Below are 17705 nucleotides of genomic sequence, written 5' to 3' on the forward strand. Positions count from 1 at the left end.
TGGGGGAGGAAAGCTGCGGATTGCCAAGATCAAGATAAACCACAGACCTCCAGCCAGTACCAAGCAACTGCCCCATGTAGGCCTCAAACCTGCAACACAGTAGTTATCATACTAGGCATGCAGTCAGACACCTTTACCACTCGACCACTTTCCCCTTATATGCACAGAATTGAGAGAAAAACAAGTCTCTTCAGAAAAGAAACATCTAATCTCACGATCTAGCTGTTTTCTGTGGCTGCATCGCTTTCAGACAGTCAGTAGATCTTGTAAGTTTTCTTATCTTGAATTGTTGATGCTCAGACAGATTTTTAACTACAATGTATTACACTGGGTTTGAGTAATTTTACACCCATTCCAATTGCTCCATTCTAACGTAATTCCTATCAGGTCTTATATTGATAGACTCAGGTGATCTACAAAGTACAACAGAAACCAGCTGTTTTATTTAAATCACTACCTAGCCTTAACAATATCTTACCATAGCAGTTTTATAACAAAATCTATCAGTGTGGACATCAAATCCGGGAGATTTTCATATAGTTGCAGAATTGTGTGTGAAACTAAGAAAACTTCCGGAAATTAGGATGTCTGAGGAAGAGATAATGCATATATATCAACTTAAATACAAAATTCTTACAAGATTTGGAGATCGGGAAGTTGTGAGAAAGTTCCTGTTTCAATGAAGGTAAGGTAATTCCCATTAAGTAAGATGGTTTGCAGGGACGTCATGTTAGCTGAGCGGACTGTCTGGGGAACATACTGGAACTGGTTACTGCTCAGGTCCCTAAGGAAAGAACGATTCAGGGTTAATACCTTTACATACTTACTTTTTGTCTAAACCTGTATAACATAGAAACCTGTATAAAATAGAAACCTGTATAACATAGAAATCTGAATAACATAGAAACCTGTATAACATAGAAATCTGTATAAAGTAGACCTTCAAATTGGCTCCTACAGCCTTTTTATAAAGTCTATCTAAATTGAATGTGTGCATAATATCAAAATCATCCCTGATCAATCAGTACCACCAACCAACACAATTTCAGATACAATGTATATGTCATTGTCTTCAATAATTATGAGCAGCGAAAAACACCAAATGCAACCACTATTTGATGTCACTCACTCCTTTTTTTCTCATCACTCATCACAATTACTTCAAAAGTTTCCTTCGATATACAAGCTTTACTGCAAAACCCCTTCATAAAGCCATATTTCTGTTTTGCAAATGATTGCAGTTAAATAAGGTCTTTGTTTAATTCAAACTGGCACCATATAAGACACAGAATACACAGATCAGAACAAATTAACACTTTAAATGTATCTTGATTTTTAAAACCGGATTTCTGCTGGATTAAATATATATATATATAGTGACATTATAATGTGAGTTAAGTGTATATCGGAGTGTTAAACTTACAGAACCATCTTACTCACAAATAATTCAGATTAGACAAGCAAGTCAACAAATCGTCTGGGAACTTGTCGTTGGTGAGGAGGTTTGTACCCAGATCAAGGTAGTAGAGGAGCGGCAGATCACAGAAGTCCGTGGACAGGAACTCTGGGATCAGGTTCGAGTGGAGGTACCTGGATCACAAAAACAATGCAAACAAAATTGAAGGACCTGCAAGGACATGCATTTGTGGAATTCCATGGGGGTTTTCAGGAAATACAGCTGCTAGAGCGATCAGAACAGGATGTAACAATGACATCAACCATTCACCAATGATAATCTTATTCCAAACTGTTCAAGGTATGTCCAAGGCAAGCACACGTGTGAATGTTCATAAAAAGTGGTCCAGAGCCAGTAGAGTGACGACAATGAGTGGGGCCTACATATCGTACTTAGATAAATGTTCATACAAGAAGACCTCTATATCTGATATGTTCAATAAAATTAAGAACTGATCATGTGGTACATATAGTTATTTCCTTATCAATGATATTACAGTTTAATTATAACACTATACTCACATGTAGCGAATGTTTGGGGAAGTGCTCCAAAGCGTAAATGCTCTCTGTCGTTTTTCGAAAAGGCTCAGGGCAGAAGGAGAGAACCCATCGTCACTGAACAGGGTCATGTTGGTGATCCGGTTGTTGTCGATAAACCTTTTATAAACGTACCATAAATATTATAGAAATTAATACTGTTACCTGGGCTGTCACAATATATACCATACTGGTAAGTGGGTACATTACAATACACAGGAATACTGTATCACATCTGAATACAGAAATTAAATATCACTGTATCGCAACGTACCTAAGAAAACATGTCATTGTATCATTTTTGCAATTTGTATAATTATATATATGCAGTGAACATGTTCTTGGCTTGAAATCAGTATTTAAATTCATTCAAATCTAAAAAAAAAATGAAAGTTTGACAAGTATATCATAATTCTTTCAGTTTAAATTGGTTAGTTTGACAAGTATATCGTAATTCTTTCAGTTTAAATTGGTTATCCTTGTGTGATAGCTAGGGTTGTAATACTTACACCTTTGTGAGTTTATCATACTGTTGCTCAGACAACACAACATGAGGATAGCTGGTCAAGGCATTGTCACTCACCCACCTACAAAAGGGATAGGGAAGAGTTATGTCCCCTGCTCCATATGTTGCATTTGAAATATAAATGTTTTCCATGAAGGCTATTATACGAAAACTCACAAATTCTTACTGCAGGGCAAAATATTTCACATTATAAATATCAACTATTGGCATTAATTATTTTTCAGGAGGAAGACAGAAAATTTTACAGTTATGAACAGTCATTTCATCATCATGGCCCAAGCCTCCCTTACTGTGGATAACTCCCTGACCTCACGAACACTTTTTATACCCTCACCTAAATGTACAGCAGAATACATGTATAAAAATGTTCCCCGGGGGACCCAAAGATACTTTTTAAACCCCTAGTAAAATGCAACCTGGTTCCAAAAGAATTTATATTCAAATATCATGATCATGTGCCTGAAATAGATAAAAATAGGACGGGGATATTTATGTCATCTAAGAAGTCTTCCTTGCCCAACCACACCAAACCCCAATTCCCAGGACAGGAAAATATCACATACAGTGTATTACTTTTTCAAAATTGATATCTTTTAGGAGGATGAAACTAACGACCATTAAATCCTCACCATTTTTATTTTTTTTCATTGCCATGAAAAAAGGCAATGGTCCTTGTCTCCTATTTGATCGCTGTTCTTTATTGATTTCCTGGCCTTGAAATACTAAAATCATTTCTAATGGCTATTAAAAATTGAAATAACACTAATTATTATCGATGGCAAATTAAGACTTAAAGCCCATTTACCAGCTGTTTGTCTTTGGTAAATTTTGTATTGGTCATATTTACGGGTTTGTGAGATTGTAATTGATGTTTTGAAGGTGCCATACTTACAGATTTGGGAGATTGTCGTTGATATTTTTGAAGGTATTGTACTTAATCATTTGTAAGATTGTAATTGACATTTAAAGATAGTGTACTTACAGGTTTGTGAGATTGCCATTGATGTTTTTGAAAGCATTGTAGTAGATGTTGGTTAGGCCATCACCTTGCTGTTGACTGTGTAGTTTCAATGTGATCAAAGCAGGCAGGTTAGCCGCACTATCCTCCTCCAGAATGGTTAATTTATTCTTAACCAAGTCTCTGAAATACATAATTATGTGTCCTACATAAAACAAAATCCAAAACTATTCTTTTTTCAAATCAAATCAGTAGTGTTAACCTTTCACACCTAGATAACTTTAGTAGACTCTACCATGCATTTATGGGGATGAGTCCATTATGGTCTACGGTGGTGAATGGGTTAAGGATCCTAGATCCCAAAACTGACCATGTGATCATGTACTGAAAACTATTTTTGTGAAATGCTTATAGCGTTGATAAATCATCTCTGAAAGGAAAACAAATCCTTTTGGGACTTTTATGGAATAAATAATGAAATAAAAGTAATATAATAAAGAGAAGTGTATGAATGGAACGAAGACAACAGGACTGGCCATCAGATTGTTATACAATTGTACTGTCACTTTAACCAATTGATCAAGAGCTACCTGGTCGATGGAAGCACCCAACCAAAATCTGCTACAGTTCTATTGAAAACAGAACTTTGGGACTTACTACGGGATGCTACTCTATATATACGGAAAATCACAGTGGAATTCTCCAGTGTTTCGCCAGCAGTGAACAGAGATCCTTTAGCAGACATCAGCTTAATTCCACAATTGTCAGTGAATAACCTTATTACAATTCAAGTACACAGGTAAAGATACAGTAGTCAATTCATTAACCCTTTCAACCCTATGTAACTTTAATAGACTCTACCATGCATCGATCTGGATGAGTCCATTATGGTCTACAGTGGTGAAACGGTTAAAACCTATCACAGCGGATCATTTTGATCAACAAGAAAGAGAACATGTACTTTTATTTTCTATTTAATTAAGTAATTTAAAAAAATCATAGTCACACTTCATTTGAAAAAAGATAAATATACTTACAAATGTAGCAGATTAGGAATGTTAGAAAATACACCTTTTGTCATCGTAGTCAATTCATTGTCATGGAGCTCTCTGAAAAGGAGGTAAGGTTTTTTTTAAAATATGTTTCATTTCAATTTCATGCTTTTCTTCATTTTTGCCTTTGCTGTCCAAATATATAAAAAACGCAATGTCTGCAGTCATAATGAAACTCAAGCTTGATGATTGTGACATCAATACATTTCAAAAAAAATCAAAATTGATGATCACCAAAAAGCTCTGGTGGTTTTATTTCTTGAAGTACTTCACCATATTGATAAAAAAAAAATACAAGACACTCATACCAAATAATTCTTAGAATAACTGAAAAATGTAAACGTATCACTGTATGTTATACATTTCTGATCAAAGTGTAGGCAAATCATCGTAATTCTACACTTTTGTCTGCAATAACAGTGTAACGGAATACATTATAATGTAGCGAGGTTTAAATGTATACTCAGTACAACTGTATCCTGTGGTATCCCTATGTTTTGGATTTTTGACTTACAGAACTTTCAGATTGCCCAGTTGTTCCAATGCTGTGGGCTGGATGTATCTGATTGCATTATTACTCAGGTTACTGTCAAATAAAAACGGTCACAATGAATTAAGTTAAAAACAAATACTGAGTTATAACAGATCTAGATATGGCACATGATCAGGAGAAGAACAGAGTGACAACTTGTCAAAGTATCTATCCGACTGCTCTTTATTTTAATCAAGCTGACGATTTTTTTCCAGATTTTTTTGTTATGCATATAAACAAAAGAATCAACAAAGCCTTAAAAAATAGCTGGTAACTTAAAAGATTCTTAATTTAATGACAAAATCAAAATTGATGAAAAAATATGAAAACATTATATATAGGCTTACAAGCTTTTAGAGAAATCTGGGCCTGATTTAAATTACTATACTCACAGGTGTAGCAGCTGAGATGATGCAAAATAGGACAGGTGGGTCCTGGAAACTCCCGTGATCAAGTTCTCATCTACACCCCTGTACATATAAACAATTAAAAAAATAAAATGTTTGCTCATTGTAGCACAAAATTACTTAACACATCCATTAAGGTCCTTGGTAAGTGTCCTAGGTAACATCAAGCACCTGCTACAATACCCAAGTTCTGATAAATAGCTAGGCATGGTCTTTTGAGCAATACACTCATCTACACTTTCCTCTGGTAATCAGAAATATATATAAACAAAAGGCATCATTACCGACATGCTATAAAGTCCAGCTAAGTCCTGCCTCAGATGCCACTTTTCTACAGCTAAATGTGACTTCATCTGATTTTCTTTCTGTTAATTATGCTAAGAATAATTCTTTCAGATATTGAGATATTCAGAAAACAGTTTGTTCTTTATTTTACTCACAAAAACAGAAGTGTGTTGACATCTTTAAGGGCAGGTCCAGGAACATACCGCAACTGGTTTCTACTTAGACCTCTGAAAAACAAGCGAGAGGCCCCAGGGACCTTTACACAGTCATCCAAGTTTCATGTGCTTTAATACTAAAGAGACAAGTTTTAAGTCAGTTACTGCATCTGTTCTAGCTAGACAGACTTGCATCAACAGAAAAAAAGAGAGCATTTAGCTGGGACTTTGTTCACACAGAAAGTCAAAAACGTACAAGCCAAGCTTAAGACCTCTACAGGAACTTTTGTATGAAGTATGGGGTCAGTCTGGTGGTTCTTGAGAAGACATCATAAATGTTCAGTTGTCAACAGACAACAGACAATTCACGAGAACCAACAAATTAAGATGATAGCAATAGCTGACATGATCAATCATGTGAGCTAGAATCATTCTGTATACATTCTAAGGATTAATGTGCTTCATTTTACTGTGATAATAGTTCCTCTTCAGAAGAGCTCAAGAATAAAAAACCAAAATTTGTTGCGAGGACAAACACTAACTTGGTTATTGCATATTTGAAATTCACAAAAAAAGCATCAATCATAATATGTATATTTATGCAAATTTCATAATGATCAAGGGGAATAACTCTGAAAACAGAAGATGGAGTCTGGCAGAAACCAGAGCTACCATAAATTCATTCTTTCAAAATATGATCATTCATTCATTCTGATTCACAAATTTGCTTTTATTTCATTCCTAAAAATTCATTCATTCATGATAATTTCTAAGATTTAACAAGAACATAATGTTTAATAAATGGAAATACCATAAAATGAAATTGTCATTTTAAACATAATCAAACACAAATACTTACAAGTATTCAATATTACTGCCACTGAAATATCCATTTGGTATCATATTGATGTTGTTCTCAATCAAAGATCTGAAATATGGAGGCATGGACATGTTTTAAGCAAGCAAAGATATTGTCTTTCTTATAAGGATATTTCAAATAACTTCAAATATTTCAAAATTCTAATTTGGTCCATAGCTGTTCCTTGTAATAAAATCTAACATGTAAATATCAAAATAATGATAATTAGTTAATAATAATAATAATTTGAGGTTCTTATATACCGCTTTATCACAATCTAATTCGTAGGTGACGTCTCAAAGCGGTTCACAAATTATTATCTGTGGTTATAGGGCCTTTGCAACCAGCCAATATCTTTCTAAACTCCCTGGGGAGCATACAGCCGGTGCTGCCATTTCGGTGCTCACAGATAGCATCTTACATTTCTAGCACTATCCAACCACATACTCATTTACAGTTGAGTAGACTGGAACAAGCGGAGTAAAGTATCTTGCTCAAAGATACAACACAGTGCCATGCCGTGACTTAAACTCGCAACCCTTCGGTCACAAGCCGTGTGTCCTACAACTATAGACTACCGTGCCTCCATGGTTATTGATACGGTGTTTTATGTTAATGATTGGATTTATAGTATTTAATCTAACTATAATAACTTCTATACCTACACCGTATGTATCTGTATTGGAGTTAATCCAGTTATACCAAACTTTGCTATAACAATTTAATTACCACATGTCATATCTAATACTTACACTTGTGTCAGTGTGGATGGCCAGTTTATTTTGGTGAAGTTGTGGTTGAACAAATTAATTGCATTTTCACCAAGCATCCTGTATAACATAAACAATACACTGTCATCACAGTCTGTAATTCTCAGTACCAGTTTAGTGGTATACAAATATAAATTTTGGCTAACGTTGAAACGCATATTTCTAATACTGTTGATAAATTATTATTAAATGATGATAAAGTAATGAAGATTGTAATAATGTCTTTCTCACATTTTGGTCATGGCCGTGTTGGATATGTCTGGGACAGCTGTTAGTCCAGTCTGTGTAATAGTCCTGTAAAGACAAAAACAAAAATGATCAGCATAGAAATATTAAAACTCCAACTATACATGATACTTTGAAAAAATAAAGATTTAAAATTAAGCATGAATCAAAGCTTAAATATGATTTGATATGAGCTTAAGTACAAATGTTTTCTTTTAAATCTTTTCTAACAGATGCGTCAAAGTATCAGATAAGAAATGTGTCCACATACGGTGTGTCATATGAGACAGGTGTCTCACAGACAGGGTTGTCAGATAAGACAGGTGTCTCACACAAAGAGCATCAGATAAGACAGGTGTCTCACACAAAAGTGTCAGATAATATAAGACAGTTGTTCTCACACAAAGTGTGTCAGATAAGACATGTGTCTCACACAGAGGGTGCCAGATAAGAAAGTCGCTAACACAGAGGGTGTCATATAAGACAGGTGTCACTTACAGTTCCTGTAAACTGGTCATTGAAGTTAGGAGGCCCTTCTCGATCAACACCAAGGATGGAACATTGATAATTTTTCTGAAAAGATATGCATAACAACTACAAGTAGTTTCAGATTTTGAAATTGAAAGCATTAGTAGATGTGGCCTTCAAAGAAAATTGTTCGCCCAAGTAATTACATGAATATTCCATGTAATGGTCAACACTACATGTCAGTTTGGTTTGATTTTATCTGTTGCCATCTGCTTTTCATTTTATCTCTCATCCTAATGTATAGCATTAAAAACGACACAGACAATCCTTACCAGTTAAAGTCTGACAATGCTAATGAAAGGTCAAGACCTCATGACCAACTGGGACTAGTTGGATTATTGATTCATCCATGTTCTAATTAACTTGAAAGCACAAAGGTCTACAATACTTACATTGTGGTCACTGAGGTTAACGAGGCGAAGGACTCTGTTGTTAGGTTGTCAAAAACATAATTCTTCAAGTACCTAAAAAGGTGAAATATGATACCAATTATTTAGATAAAAGAAGCAAGTGAGAGTTCACTCAGATATTTCCACACATCCCAAAAGTGAGAGTTCACTCAGATATTTCCACACATCCCAAAAGTGATCAAGTGTGACCTTTGACCCTTTAACTTTGACTGATGACCTAATAAGGTGTAGAACTTCATGTTATCATACCATAGTACAAATATCAACAAATATGTTGAGGGGTTCATAATGGTTATCCTGTACACATAAAGCTTTTTACGACAGAAGAAAGGACTGGTCAATGAAAAAATTGATGCATGACAAGAATTGACTCCCACACTCATTGTCAAGCATTAAACTCCTTCCAGAGGCAGTTCACAGGTGATATGAATGCTCACCCCATAACAGGAAAATGAGATGAACCACATTAATGGTTCACGTTTTATTTTTCTCTAATGAAGTGACTTAAATACTAAATATACAGAGCATGTTGATGTCAACTTATTGCTGATATTGAAGAACCATAGTTATGTTGACATGAAACTGCTTATCAACTTTATTGTGAATGCTGAAAAGGCAGATCTTTCCCTATAAGCTAGTCATGTGACCTGAGTCAGGCAGTGGTGGATCCAGAGGGTTTTTTACGGCTTCTGAGGAAACCCCCCCCCAGCCTGAGAAATTTTCTTTAAAAATCATGTATTTTCATGCTTTTTCTCAATTTTACCCCACATGGAAACCCTCCCAGGAAATTTTGACACTACCATGCATGGTTTCATGGTGGAATAGATAACTTTTCATCCAAAAAACCAAAGTATGAGGCAAATGTGACTTCGGTATTGTTTGGTTAATTGGTCAGTCATATTACAATGTACTTTTAGTTCATGGTCTTATGACATGAAACACTACTTCTTGGTTCATATAGTGGTATTGCAATGCAAATGTAAAAATGTTTAAGTGGGGGAGAGTTAAGAAACTAAAAAAAAATAAAACCCAACTCCTCAAACCCCTTTGGCGTGGTGATGCATTCTGATCTTAGGCTGCTGATAATCCACCAAATGTCATCAAAATCTGAGAGAGAGTTTTTAAGAAGTCAAAAAGCTGAAAGGAAATAACGAAAGATCATCCAAATTATTCAGGTGACCTAAAAACATCGACTTACACAGTCCCAGAGCATCCAGTAACAACACGATCATTTTCATTACAGCTACAGCCCGAGCAGGTGCGCCCACCATATTCACCACTTCCCAGATGGTAGTGGTCCACGGCTGCAGATGTAGAATCGGACCACAAACCCCAGAATGCTAGAAAGTGACAAATGATGTGCATTATCATCCGATAAATACACAACAACATGGCAGATGCCAGTTATGGTGTAGGAAACACTCTACTCCAGCTCCCGGTTTTACACTGTTTTTCATTAAATATCAATTGTTAACACTCTATCTGTTCAATGCTACCTGCTACGTACCTTATAATTACATGCTAGATAAGTAAATTTTATGATGTCTACATTATTAGACATGAAGGGTAAAGGTATTACCACTAGTCTAATATGTGTGTGATTAAAACCAGATTATCAAAATTTTTAAAAGGTGTAGCAGCTTATATAATTAATTACAACATGTACCAAAAACAACAACCTACAGTGGTACTGCAGGACACTTGTGATTCAAAAGTGTTATATCAATAAAACTCATGAAACCAAGATTAACGGTGTACTCTGGATATGTGCGTATCAATAAAACTAATGAAATCAAGATGAACGGTGTACTCTGAATATGTGCGTATCAATAAAACTAATGAAACCAAGATTAACGGTGTACTCTGGATATGTGCGTATCAATAAAACTCATGAAACCAAGATTAACGGTGTAATCTGAATATGTGCGTATCAATAAAACTCATGAAACCAAGATTAACAGTGTACTCTGTATATGTGCGTATCAATAAAACTCATGAAACCAAGATTAATGGTGTACTCTGAATATGTGCGTATTAATAAAACTCATGAAACCAAGATTAACAGTGTACTCTGTATATGTGCGTATCAATAAAACTCATGAAACCAAGATTAACAGTGTACTCTGGATATGTGCGTATCAATAAAACTAATGAAATCAAGATTAACGGTGTACTCTGGATATGTGCGTATCAATAAAACTCATGAAACCAAGATTAACAGTGTACTCTGGATGTGTGCGTATCAATAAAACTAATGAAATCAAGATTAACGGTGTACTCTGGATATGTGCGTATAAATAAAACTCATGAAACCAAGATTAACGGTGTACTCTGGATATGTGCGTATCAATAAAAAATGTCACCAGTGATAATGGTTGCCAAAATCTTAAATGAAGTATCAAAAGCCAAAAAAAAAAAAATGAATAAATAAGAGGAAAAAGATAATATAAGTTAAAGCAAATTTTATATCCACAGGACAAAAACAGAGAGTGAAAAAACTTACAAGGATGATTGAGGACACTGTAACGAGAATTCCAGAAAGTGTCCCCCGTCCAGGTGGCTCCAACATTAATTACACACAAGAACAGGGTGATCACACCCACAGATATGCCAATACATCTCTCCATACTGTGTTCTGGGTGGAATAGAGTTTTCTACCCGGTCTTCTCCATTCTTGTCCTGTAACATAGATAGTGAAAAGGTTTGTTATATACAAAAAACTACAGTAAATTAATGAAAGAGACTAACAGCTAGAAAATAAAGTGTGGGCCGACGTACCTTAAAACAGGTCAGATTTTGGATGTTATATAAGAAATGCTTGAATTCAAATTGAAGACTGGGTTTATGTGTCCCATCTAATTTTCATCCAAGCATATTTTTTCATATTTTCCCTTTAAAATCAGCTTTAAAATGATTTGGTTTGTTTATGTTTTACGTCCTTCTCATAGCTATGCATGGTTATTTAAGGTCATGCCACTTTTTGACCCAAAACAACCAACCGCAGTCCCAATCATCTGTGTTCGGGCAACGGCCTTCAGCCCAACCCCCAATTCCACCATAAGAGAACCCACAAAGCGGATGCCCCATACGGCAGACAGCTACTTGCTCCCTTATAAACCAGCCAATCAATCTGAGCCATCAACATATCAAGGTTGATGTGATAAACTTCATCACAACGCTGCCTCAAGGGCTGTTCTGCCAACCAGCTGAACAGTTGGGAAGCACCAAAATATCAAAACAATTGAAAGAGCCTTCCTAAAGAAGGTTTGCCAGTTCAAGAGTAGAGAACTATCAAGGATGTGTGTATGGTAAGCTAAATAATATGTGTCATATGTGACCTCCAATCAACTCTTTATTGTGTTGAACTTCATGGTCTAGCTTCAACATGGGACAAAATATCACCTGCTTGGAAAATTTCATATTGTCCTGAAAATCTGTAAAGACAGTGGGCTCTATGAAGAAACCCTTGTTCCCAACACTGTTCTCTGAACGTCCATAAAGACAGTTGGCTCTATGAAGCAACCCTTGTCCCCAACACTGTTCTCTGAACGTCCATAAAGACAGTTGGCTCTATGAAGCAACAGTTTTCCCCAAAACTGTTCTCTGAACACCCATAAAGACAGTGGGCTCTATGAAGCAACAATTTTCCCCAACACTGTTCTCTAAAAACTCATAAAGACAGTGGGCTCTATTATGAAACCCTTGTCCCCAACACGGTTCTGTGAACACCCATAACGACAGTGGGCTCTATGAAGCAACCCTTGTCTCCAACACTGTTCTCTGAGCACCAATAAAGACAGTGGACTCTATGAAGCAATAATTCTCCCCAACACTGTTCTCTGAACGCCCATAAAGACAGTTGGCTCTATGAAGCAACCCTTGTCCCCAACACTGTTCTCTGAACGCCCATAAATACAGTGGGCTCTATGAAGCAATAATTCTCCCCAACACTGTTATCTGAACACCCATAAAGACAGTGGACTCTATGAAGCAACCCTTGTCCCCAACACTGTTCTCTGACCGCCCATAAAGGAAGTAGGCTCTATGAAGCAACAATTTTCCCCAAAACTGTTCTGTGAACACCTTTAAAGACAGTGGGCTCTATGAAACAACAATTTTCCCCAACACTGTTCTCTAAAAACTCATAAAGACAGTGGGCTCTATTAAGAAACCCTTGTCCTCAACACTGTTATCTGAACGCCCATAAATACAGTGGGCTCTATGAAACAACCCTTGTCCCCAACACTGTTCTGTGAACACCAATAAAGACAGTGGGCTCTATGAACCAACCCTTTTCCCAACATTTTAGGTTCTCTGGGGCTGCAAGCTTGGCTTCCATAATTGCTTACCACTGTATATTAGTACCAGCATCTTCTCCAACTGTTCTTGGTCCCTCTAAGGATCTTGTTCATGGGAAAAATCAAAGAGGTTTCCAACAGTGTGATTCTTTGTTTTAAACCCAGCACTACATAAATCTATCATACAAACTTTCCTGTACAATGTCTTGGAACCAACACAGCAGCACTGACCATAGTAAAAGAACAGGGAAGGGTGGACATTTTAACCACCTCAATCAGGTCAGCATCAGCTAAGACAAATTTAGAACTTTTGCCTTCCAGTGTCAAAGATTCTCTTGTTCAGCAGCTGTTGGCCACCATGACAGGTATCAGTTGCCCTATTTCTGTGGAGATGGTAAAGGTCACGTTGTCACTTTACATGCATTCAGTAATTGATGCTCCAGCTGTGGGCCATCACAAGTGGAAATCTAGCTCCTTTGGTGAGCTGCACAACATGGATGCATGTGAGAAGTTTCTGCTCAGCTACCTTCATTGAACTAATGTTAACTAGTGGCAAAGCTTATGTAACCGCAATAATGCCCCTTTCACCATCTCCATTCTCATTATCTAGCACTGTAATTGTCATATCATGCACCCATCACAAACAGAAAAGCTGAAATGAGCAGACACCCACTCCCCCGGTTAACCACGGCAAAAGATACTGCCACCAATGCGACCCTCATCTTTGCACAAATTGGTTGACACAATCTTTAAGATGGTAAAGGTCCCCACCAAGGAACACAAAGATTTGAACCTGTCCCACCTTTATTTTCAGTACGATCTCCCCTTTTCCTAACATGTATTTGAAAAGGTTTCCACTCAGATCAAGACGGTCGATCACTCCTTTCTCAATCAATGCTGCAAAATATTTTCCCCTTAGCACCAAGTTCCAATGGATTCCTTCCCATGCACATGTTCCTCCATTAGCTCCGACTCACCCTAGCAAAACTTCTCTGGAAGGGCAATAAATGTCCAGTAACCCAAATGTCTGACGTGCCCGCAACTTCCTCACCCATTGATCAAAGAGATTAACCAATTGTGAAGGAAATGCTAATGCCTCCTTCTATCAGTGACCTAACAGTTTGGAATAAAGAAATACTTCTCTAACCCCGTACGGAGTATTGACATTATCATTACCTGTAAGGAGTAATGACATTATCATTACCTGTACAGAGTATTGACATTACATTACCTGTACGGAGTATTGACATTATCACTACCTGTACGGAGTATTGACATTACATTACCTGTACGGAGTATTGACATTATCATTACCTGTACGGAGTATTGACATTACATTACCTGTACGGAGTATTGACATTACATTACCTGTACAGATCGAGTATTGACATTATCATTACCTGTACGGAGTATTGACATTATCATTACCTGTACCGAGTATTGACATTACATGACCTGTACGGAGTAATGACATTATCATTACCTTTGTAGGTACCAAGCTGGCCTTAGGGATGGCCTATTGCCACAGCTCCTGATTGCTTAATGGCAGAATCAGAAGGTGAAGGGACATGGGTCATTTGTAGCTGAGGGAATTGCTAACCAGACAATCCAGGAAACGAGTGATGTCCCCATGCATGCCAGAGTACAAGCAACAATGATCTCGTGTGGGGGAGAAGTTCAGAGACAGAAATGGGTTTCCTTACAGAATTTACTTAGAGTTACTCAGAGTTAGTTTCCAGTACAAGACCTCTATAGGTCCTCTCCACTGGACTTGATTGTTGTATCACACTGAAGTCCGGTTTCAATCAGTCCTCTAAAGTTATATAATATTTCCTGATTTTTCAAGCATTTATCTAGTCTATTCTTAAATAAATTTAAGGATCATTTTAATTAATTTTGAAGAAGAGAATCTATCCGAGTTTGTATCATAGCAAGCTCATCTTCCCCTTCCTTAATTTGTCCATCAAGCATTATCATCGAAGCTTGTTGCATTAATATTTCATGCCATGTTTTAACAACCCTCCGCTATCGAAACATATAAGAATATTTTCTCCAATACTGCACAAATATATAAACACCCTTCTGGGTGTGTACTCTCGGAAACAATGCCCCAGGCTCCAACACCAACACATAGCTATAAAGAGCTACAGTTCAGTATATTATCAAACCCCATGCTTAGAGATATAAAATGAAAGATTGTTTACTCCTGACATCAAATTGTTGTAAGAAGGCTGCAAAATATATGTATAAGTGCTATCAATATGCTTGCAACGGTTTGTGTAATCTACGACTATGCTTGCAACGGTTTGTGTAATCTACGACCAGACCAACATTACGTAAAACACATTCGTAAAGCGGCTTGACTCAGCGTAAACTACCACAGATGTCGTTATGCACCGCTGCACATCCCTATGGGGCAAATCGATGTACGTGACTTGCTGATGATCAGCCCACAAAGTCATCTCGGTCACTATATATATACGGTCACAACAATACCTTGAACAACCTTTCAAAAACGTGTCAATACCAATAATGATAAAAAAGAGATAAGATCCTGTTGGTGATCATCGCTCCAACTAAAAAGTTGTGATGTTCTGATGTTTTATGAATTGCTTCATGAATATAACCATGATAATATCTTCTAGGTTAGAGAGTCTCATTAAATATTCAAAACCATTCCAGTACATCAGTGTGACACTTTTTTTAATGTCACAGTGAAATATATACCTGCTAACTAATATGTAGGGGATCCATGTTTTCATGTACATTTAATTGTTGTATCAAAATTGTGAACTCAAATATCCCACAAACATGTTTTCATGCATTTTTCACAAACAGGTAGAAACGAAGTAACACCAATAAATATCCCTACAGATACATGTATGTAATGTTACAGAAAGGTCAGATTGTCATTGGTTATTAGGTATAGTAACCTATACAATGGCACAGTTATAACAGAAGGATAAGTGATTCTGCAGAAGAAACCATGTGAAGCAAATCCTTTTAATGCAATTGATATGTTAATTCTTGTGTATTTATTACACTGCTAGAAATAGAACAAAAAGTAAAATATAATGATTTTCGGATTAAAAAGCGAATTATAAACTCAATATCAAAATCTGGAGTTCTGAGTTGCTTATGATCGTTTATCAAAAAACATTTTAAATTATTCATGCATATGTATGTTGTCACAATCAATGACGAGGTCAGTCTGGCAATAGGACAAACCAACCATATTGTATTTTGAGGTCCGTAATGTTTGGAATCGGCGTTGTACCTTCATTTTGGTGTGCTTGTAGTGTCATCTTGTATTTGAATCTCTGAACATGTATACATGTATATGTTGTTTTAGGAGTGGCAGTTGTAAAATATTGACAGACTCTGTCAAAACTTATTTGTTTGCATGTGATATAAAATTAAAATAAATGAATATACCTTTGAAAATCACAAGTGTTTTGAAAAAAGTTATGAAATAAAACAGAGCAACGAGTAATACGTCATCCAACAGTTTTGTGTTTTGTGACTGCAAATTATACATGGTCATGTTGACTGAACCATTTCAAATTAGTTATTAATTCACCTAGACCATAAAGTCAATCACAGCATATTTATACAGCTTATTTACCAGGCATGATTGGATTAGCAATGTAATGAAACCGAAGAGGTCAAGATATACCAGGATTGTGTCCGTGGGTAAAACCTATTTGGGAGTTACACCAGGATTGTATCTTTGTGTATATATCGGCTTCAGAGGATTTAAATCTCATTTCCCAAACATTTAATATCATTTTATTTATACCTCTAGCATGACATGTCGATTTGAATGCCTAGACTTCTATAATATGAATCATCAGGAATTCTCACCGACATGATCAAGTAATAAATCGTGAACATTATATACCAATTTACAATACCAATAAATCAAAAATGGATTTCATTTTAGTGAGGCTCTCCAGGGTTTCACAAATCTGATTTTTATCACATTACCAAAAACATGAGCAAATATTTACAAAAACATGCATGCTTTTATTTTACAATGATCAAGTCAACCATGTTTGTAAACACTCATAAAATTGTGTCTTTAACAGTGTTTAATCTGACATCATAATGAGCGGTGAATTGTATGAAATAAAGTATATATGACTTGGTTTTGCATAACATGGATGTCACATAAAAACACTTTCCCTGCAATCTCTCCCCATCAACTCTTGACAGGTGTTCTGCCCTATATCACTGAGGAATTAGCCCATTGTTCGGTAATAAGCCCACCACCTTGTCAATAGGTTTGATTGATGAAGTTCTGTTAATTCAGCCACCTTCCTTAATAGGTAAAATGGCAGGTTTGTAACACTGCTGGATTATTTAGACATCGGATACTTTAAAAGAAAGAGGGAGGGGGGGACAATCTTTTTTCCTAAAAAATTGCTTGGCTGGCTAAATGTTTAAGTGGAACACAACTGAACATTCTCTTATTGTTAAAAGTTGGATTCAAATTTTTCAGGATTAGATAATTTACATAACAAGGTTACCGCGAGCGGTATATAATACGCCCGTCACACATTGAATGAGCAGTTGTTTGTATGATTTAAATATATGAAGTATTTGTGAGTAATTGATATTAAAAGAGAAATCATTCAACATAACTGGTAGATCAATGAGTGCAATACAACATCATGGAACGCATGCATCGCATTAATGAAACCAAGGG

General features: G+C 36.2%; 1 protein-coding gene across 2 annotated transcripts in view; it reads right to left on the minus strand.

Annotated features, from left to right (window-relative positions):
• The window catches only part of LOC110452321, a 101942-nt gene that overhangs the window by 62903 nt on the left and 21334 nt on the right, over positions 1 to 17705 (minus strand). For both annotated transcript variants that reach the window (XM_021500765.1, XM_021500764.1), the window contains exons 2-17: positions 11203 to 11378; positions 9898 to 10039; positions 8682 to 8753; positions 8260 to 8334; positions 7768 to 7830; positions 7519 to 7596; positions 6767 to 6835; positions 5908 to 5979; positions 5453 to 5530; positions 5043 to 5114; positions 4514 to 4585; positions 3501 to 3659; positions 2502 to 2579; positions 1978 to 2112; positions 1441 to 1590; positions 638 to 784 (exon numbers count right to left, since the gene is read on the minus strand). In XM_021500765.1, the coding sequence (XP_021356440.1) occupies positions 638 to 784; positions 1441 to 1590; positions 1978 to 2112; positions 2502 to 2579; positions 3501 to 3659; positions 4514 to 4585; positions 5043 to 5114; positions 5453 to 5530; positions 5908 to 5979; positions 6767 to 6835; positions 7519 to 7596; positions 7768 to 7830; positions 8260 to 8334; positions 8682 to 8753; positions 9898 to 10039; positions 11203 to 11326 (1586 nt within the window). In that variant the 5' untranslated portion in view covers positions 11327 to 11378. The remainder of the gene's footprint in view (positions 1 to 637; positions 785 to 1440; positions 1591 to 1977; positions 2113 to 2501; positions 2580 to 3500; positions 3660 to 4513; positions 4586 to 5042; positions 5115 to 5452; positions 5531 to 5907; positions 5980 to 6766; positions 6836 to 7518; positions 7597 to 7767; positions 7831 to 8259; positions 8335 to 8681; positions 8754 to 9897; positions 10040 to 11202; positions 11379 to 17705) is intronic.

The sequence above is a fragment of the Mizuhopecten yessoensis genome, unplaced genomic scaffold (assembly GCF_002113885.1).
Source record: "Mizuhopecten yessoensis strain PY_sf001 unplaced genomic scaffold, ASM211388v2 scaffold6595, whole genome shotgun sequence".
Classification (NCBI taxonomy): domain Eukaryota; kingdom Metazoa; phylum Mollusca; class Bivalvia; order Pectinida; family Pectinidae; genus Mizuhopecten; species Mizuhopecten yessoensis.